The sequence below is a fragment of the Grammomys surdaster genome, unplaced genomic scaffold (assembly GCF_004785775.1).
Source record: "Grammomys surdaster isolate TR1022 unplaced genomic scaffold, NIH_TR_1.0 327, whole genome shotgun sequence".
In the NCBI taxonomy this organism is placed as follows: domain Eukaryota; kingdom Metazoa; phylum Chordata; class Mammalia; order Rodentia; family Muridae; genus Grammomys; species Grammomys surdaster.
Window position 1 is genome coordinate 73,328 of NW_021604746.1, and position 6,801 is coordinate 80,128.

The 6,801-nt window shown below is 42.0% G+C and overlaps 1 protein-coding gene across 2 annotated transcripts in view; it reads right to left on the reverse strand.

The window, feature by feature from the left end:
• LOC114630084 (zinc finger protein 595-like) overlaps positions 1–5,903 on the reverse strand; it is a 15,970-nt gene extending 10,067 nt beyond the window's left edge. For both annotated transcript variants that reach the window (XM_028778159.1, XM_028778158.1), the window contains exons 1-3: positions 5,690–5,903; positions 2,963–3,036; positions 1,672–1,749 (exon numbers count right to left, since the gene is read on the reverse strand). In XM_028778159.1, the coding sequence (XP_028633992.1) occupies positions 1,672–1,701 (30 nt within the window). In that variant the 5' untranslated portion in view covers positions 1,702–1,749; positions 2,963–3,036; positions 5,690–5,903. The remainder of the gene's footprint in view (positions 1–1,671; positions 1,750–2,962; positions 3,037–5,689) is intronic.
• Positions 5,904–6,801: the final 898 nt, after the last annotated feature.

Here is a 6,801-nt window from a genome sequence, read left to right on the forward strand (position 1 = left end):
AGAGAGAGGAGAGGCAGAGAGAGGAGAGGCAGAGAGAGGAGAGGCAGAGAGAGGCAGAGAGGCAGAGAGGCAGAGGCAGAGGCAGAAGAAGAGGCAGAAGCAGAAGCACGCAGATCACTATGGTTCTAGGACAGCCTGGTCTAAAGAATAAGTTCCAGGACAGACAAGGCTACACAGAGGAATCTTGTCTTAAAAACAACAACAACACAACAAAAAACAAAAACAAAAAGGAAGAAAGGAAGAAAGGAAGGAAGGAAGGAAGGAAGGAAGGAAGGAAGGAAGGAGGGAAAGGAGAGAAGAAAACAAATTACAGCCTAAAACTAGTGACAAGAGTATCATTTTAGCCCAGTGCCTTTCAATCTTCCTAAAACTGTGACATTTTAATACAGACCCTCATGCTGTAGTGAGCCTCAACCATAAAATTATTTTGTTGCTCCTACATAACTGTACTTTTTACTCTTTTGAATTATACTGTAAACAGTTTTGGAGACAGAAATTTGCCAGAGGGGTCATCACCCATAGAGTGAGAACCACTGCTTAAAGTCAACACCAATAGAACTGAATGTTTCACACTTTCTAGAGAGCTTCAATACTCTAAATTAGGATCATAGACAGTGTGGTCTTGTCTATTTTTTCTATAAACATTTTAGTGGTGCTAGAGAGGAGTTTCAGGTGTCTGAATGTGGACTTTCATAAAACTGGTTTGAAGAAATCTGACAGATCCTTCAATCAGAACCTCTGTTGAACATGAGGCCTTCCTCACTAATATATGTTGAAGCCTGCTCAACCAGCATAGGTGTAGACATTTTGTTGCATGCCTGCCAGTCATTTCATATTGTTACTGATACAGAAAAATAGCTTGACTCAGAGCAGGTTCAATCTGACCACATACCCTGTTATGTTCTGAGGCTTGTTAATCTTAAGAAATTCCATAATTATACATTTCACTGAGGACAATCAGAATAAAGGTCAGTTAGAACGGTTCTTGTCTAGCTAGCCAAAATAGCTTGAGTCAGGGCCGACCACTGGACAGCACTTCTTGTATCTGCACATGAGCTTATGGTGCTTTTTGTCTATATACTCTGGCTCTTGGAAACATTTGTGGTTGCAGTTTAGCTTCAGACTCTGTACTGTGTCCCTGATCAATCAGTCTTGGGGTGTGCTTTCAATGAACGAGCTTGTTTAACTGAGGTAAGTGTCTGAGTGGTTTGTGTGACAATTTTCAGACCTCAACAATATATAAGGATATATATATATATCCTCTGCAGCAATTGGGGGTCAACACAGTTCTTTGATCATCAGTCACAGTGGGACGCACTTTCAGAATGCAAGTCTTAAATCAATTTACCCTTACAAACTTAAGTCTGGGGAGGACAGATGCAGGGAAGGCTATGCTTCATTATGTACATTTACATGGTTAATCTTATCCACCAGAAGAAAAAAAAATCCCAAACACTTTACATAACATAAACACAGAATTAAAGGCCTATAGTGAACCTGGTGGTGGTGGTGGTGGTGGAACTTAGGAGGTAGAGGCAGGTAGATCTGTGAGTTTGAGGCCAGTCTGATCCACAGAACAAGTTATAAGACAGTCAGGACTATACAGAAAAACCCTGTTTCAAAAAACCAGACATATAACTATTGTATATGGGAAGTGGGCATGACACTGACCTGGAATGTATTTATTGGAGAACCAGCCATTTCTCCCTATTGGTCTTCTCGGAGTTTCTTCTTCTTGCAGTTTTGTACCTAAAATTAATATTAAAAGCTGTTAGGAAGCCAGATAGTGGTGGTGCATGCCTTTAATCCCAGCACTTGGGAGATAGGTGGGTCTCTGGGAGTTCATATGTGGACATAGGGAACTAGTTTCTAAATGGAGCTACAGATCACTCTACCATGTCAGTATGCATACTCATGGTCCTAAACAATGACACATAGATACAACACAGCAAGAAGAATATGGAGATAAACATGGATACAATATCAACCAACAGATTATGCCTAGCAGCCTTCCAGAAAGCCATCCACAAAAAAGCAGAGGTCTCGCAATCTTCTCAACTTCAAGAAACATGCTCTACTGTGGAGGTGGTAGTGCACGCCTTTAATCAGTCCCAGCACTAGGGAGGCAGAGGCAGGTGGATGGATCTCTTGAGTTCGAGCCTGGCCTGGTCTACAGATCAAGTTCCTGGAATACAGGTATCAACAGCAGACAGAAAACAGAAGAACAAAGGACATGAAAATCAACAGCTGGCATGTGTTTATTCAAACAAGTGAGGACAATGTAGAAAGAGGTTTGTCTTGTGTATAGTTTTCAAGAAATTCCTATCAAAATTTTCTTGGCATTTTTGTAGAAACAGAAAGTGAAAAAATTGTGGGAAACAATGAATAGCTCAAAGATCTTCAAAAGAAGATCAAACCCAGAGGAAATTTAAAAATCTGTTAAAATTATAGCAATAAACCCAGTGAGTGTTGACCTAAAGACAGACAAGAGGACAATGAACATGGAACTTAATACTTTAGAGATACACTAGGCAATTCTTACCAAAATCCCACTGGCATTATATTAGGAAATGGAGAAATTATCCTTAAAAGATGTAGAATCTGAAGGAACTACAAAAAGCTCCAAAATTCAGAGAACAGAAAAAAAAAAGGAGAGGCATCAATTTCCTAATTTTATAATATAATAAAATTATAGTAATGAAAACTATTCAATATTGGTTTCAAGATATGGTCAGTGATATGAATTCAAGATGGACACCATCAATCCCATGCACAGTCAAATAAAGTTACATTTGCTTTTTACTATGAATTCTTACATAATGAGTCTTTCAACACCTATAACAGGATAATCCCAAGGAGATTTTTCTCAGTGGACAGCTCCAGAATCATTCCTAGTGAAGCAGAATGTGGCAAAATCACTTAAACCTCTCACCAACCCCTGCCTCAATTTCTCCCAATATACCTGGGTCCTTTGCTACTGTCTGTCTCTTCTCTCTTCACCATCCAGAGCTCCCTGTTCTACATCATCAGTGAGTCCTGGATATGAGAAAAAGATTCATCAGTAAGTACCAGGATTTTTAACACAGAACTATGTTCAATTAGATAAAAAGAAAACTAAATAGAGGATTTTGCAAATGATTCCCCATCTGTCAGGCGGTGTCAGAACACTGAAAATATTCAGGGAGCGTTTTCAGTTTGCATAACTTGAATCCCACTTCTCATCACAGCTCAGCCAAAACTAAAGGGCAAGAAAGATGGTTCAGTAGCACTCACATTGTGGTTCACAACCATCTGCAATTCCAATTCCAAGGTATCTGCAATATCCAAGATACAACTCACAGACCACAGGAAGCTCATGAACAAGGAAGACAACAGTGTCGGTGCTTTGGTCCTTCTTAGAAGGAGTAACAAAATACTCATGGGAGCAACTATGGAGACAAAGCGTGGGACAGAAACTGAAAGAGGGGCCATACAAAGACTGCTCCACCTGAGTATCTATCCCTTGTGCAGTCACCAAAGATGTGGTGACTTCCTGATGTGGAAGTCAGGAAGTACATGCTGACAGGAGCCCGATATAGCTGTGTCCTTAGAGATCTGCCAGAGCCTGACATATACAGAGGCGGAAGCTTACAGCTAACCATTGAACTGATCAAGGGGTTCCCAATGGAGGAGTTAGAGAGAAGACTGAAGGAGCTGAAAGGGTTTGTGGCCCCATGAGGAGAGCAACAATACCAACCAACAAGAGCTCCCAGGTTCTAAACCACCAGCCAGGGAGAACACAGGGAGGGGCCCACGGCTCCAGCTGTATATATAGGGGAGGATGACAGTATCAGGCATAGGTGTGTGAGGGAGTCCTTGGTCCAGCAAAATCTGGATGCTCCAGTGTGGAGGAAGTCATGGGTGGGGAGGTGAGAGTGGGAGGGTGGGTGGGTGCATATCCTCATAGAAACAGGAGGAGGGAAGATGGGATAGGGGGTTTCTGGGTGGGGGGTGGGGGAAATGGGATTACATCTGAAATGTAAATAAAATATCCAATAAAAAAATTTTAAAAAAAAGGTATCTGACCCCTTCTTCCGGCCTCTGTAGGCACAAGGCATGAAAGTGATGAAGACATACATGCAAGCAAAAACATATGAGCAAATAAAAAATTAAAAAAATTGCAAACCCTTCAAGAGTAGAAATGAAACTTCATGATTGAGATGACAATATTATACACTATGGAGACTCTGAATTTATCATGGAATAAAAATGAAAGAAGCCTAACACTTCCCCAAATGAGAACCACGAGGAATAAAGAACACTTCATAATAATGTTCTTTCCTGCTTTGGGGATTTTTCACTGTAATATGAGATGCGACGTGAGTGAGGTCCATCCCCACAAAGCTCACACACATATGGACCAGTTTGAGAAAGAACCTGAGGATGAGAAAATAATAGTTCATGAAAACTATTCTCATACACAGTAACCAAACGGCTGTGCTTCTACTGTGTAATCTCTCTGAATAAGCACTCTGAGCCACCACTGCGAGTGAAAGGAGATATGTCACAGATGGAGGGAAGGTGGGAGATGCCTGAAAGGCCCTGGTCTCCAGGCCAGTTCCTTATTTGCATTTTATAGTCTACAAGCTTGTGGTGGGGCCAGAGGGAAAACAAGCAGGACCTCCCAGAAGCATAAAGGCAGTTAGCTTGGGGGCTTTTCAAGTGCAGGTTACAGCTGACAGAAGTAAGCTTTGGGGTAAAGTTGCTAAGGACAAGAATTTTGTTTCAGCCACCGCTCCAGGTCATTCTGTCCCAAGTAGCAAGAGGAAGTTGTAGAGCATTACAGCCGTGCTTTAAGTAAACCATTTAATAAATCAGTAATTCAGTATCAAATACATGGTTTTTTCTACTTTATTCTACTTTAATTCTAGTATGAAGTCTCTATGCAAAAAGTCCCCTGAGCAGAGTGTCGGTATTCCCCCTCCTCCTCGGCAAAGTCCATAGCCACAGCACTGAAGATCAACAAATCCTGAAATAAAAGCAACAGTTTGGCTGCGTGCCCTTGAGTAAAGTGCAGTTTATGAACGAAGGAGACATTGGATTAGAGACTTTTTTCTGCTGTAAGAGTCCACAATTATTCAAAGGTCCTTTCTACTGTGGTGCTGCTCTGTACAACGTTCTCTACCTGTGGACAAGCTGTATGTAGCCTGATATCCTCACACTTCGCATGCATAAGACGTCTTTATGGACTCTTAAGATGTAACATTAAGACCCTCACACCCGAATACAAGATTTTGAGTACTGTACTGACATGATAGAATGTGTGCACCTCAGATGGCAGGTTAGTTATAAAATTCTACGTAGTAAATGTTAATGATTACAACCATAATTGTGGAGTTTGTGAAAATATATTTGTGATTCTGTTGTCGATCCTTATGTGACTAATATCTAACAAGTTTTTTACTTTGACCATCCCACTGGCTCTAAATGCCACTCTCTTGAAAAGCTTGAGTAATTTAAAGTACTTTGTTGTTTCCGAATTAATAAAGAGATTTGTGAAGTTATTTTTAAGAGAATACGTTGAAAACCTTAAAAGAAAACAAAATCAGGATTAGTCTAGTTCATACGAGCTCATGAGAGCAGAGTCTGAATTAGTAGCTCAGAAACCGGATCGCACCCTCCTCCGCTCCAGCCCCGCAGCTCCTCTGACCTGGGAGGTTCCAGGGTCGCCGGGCTGCGGTTCCCGCTGCGGGGCCGCTGACTCTCCCAGGATGCCCTGCGCGGCACCTGCGGCTTTAAGGGAGTTTTCACATCTCTGCAAGATCTCGGACACAGTGTCCACGGCCCTGGTCCGGCACTACGTATCCCCCGAAATTCCTTAGAGAACGGCGAGTTTTGCAGATGCCCTCCCCGGCTTTTGGGAATGTTACCTATTCTGGTCCCGCCCACTATGAAGTGTCCTCTCACATGTACCCGATCCCACCCACCTACTTCCTCTTCCGTTTAGTTTCCCGGGTCCCAGCTGTGAACTGGCCTAGAAAAACCTGCAAGTATCCAATGCCCACTGGGCTGCAGAGACCCTGAAGACCTGTCACTTGCCGTGGGAAACCGTGAAAAGGGCAGTGTTCTCTAAGGACTGCAACTTAGAGGCAGACTACAAAACAGTTTTAGAAACTGTTCAATGGAATGAAGGCACAAAGAAAGGGAACAAATATCTGAACGAAACGTAAAAAGGACAGAGCAAAATGACTGGAGATCAAGAAATCACAAGCAAAGGGTGGAGGAGAAAATGAAGACCAAAAAGATGAATTCAATAAGGGGAAGTGTTAAGGAAAACTCAGTATGAAATAAAGGGGAAAAAAGTAAATTCACTGGGTGGTAGTGGTGCAAGCCTGTAAAATTTCAGCACTCGGGAGGCAGAGACAGGCCTGAGTTCAAGGTCAGCCTGGTCTACAGAGTGAGTTACAGCACAGCCAGGGCTATACAACAATATCCTGTCTTGGAAAAAAAAAAATAGAAGCTCTCAGTAAGCATAGACTATATTTCTTGGTATTTTTTCTCTGTTCCTGGCATTTTTGGCTTCCTTGATTCTCTTGGTGAAAAATTGAACATTTCCCTTTGTGTGTGTCTAAGTGTGTATGTGTTGTTTCTTCAGAGCAGTATGTCTTCACTGTTTGTATCACAGGTCATGTGGATTAACAAAACCCTGAATCTTGGACGCTTTGATCATGGGATTCTTTTTTTCTTTGTTTAAAGGCTTGCCGACAACACATTGGCAGGCATCAATTTCTTTACAGACATCGAAAGGAATCCTTCCCTCCC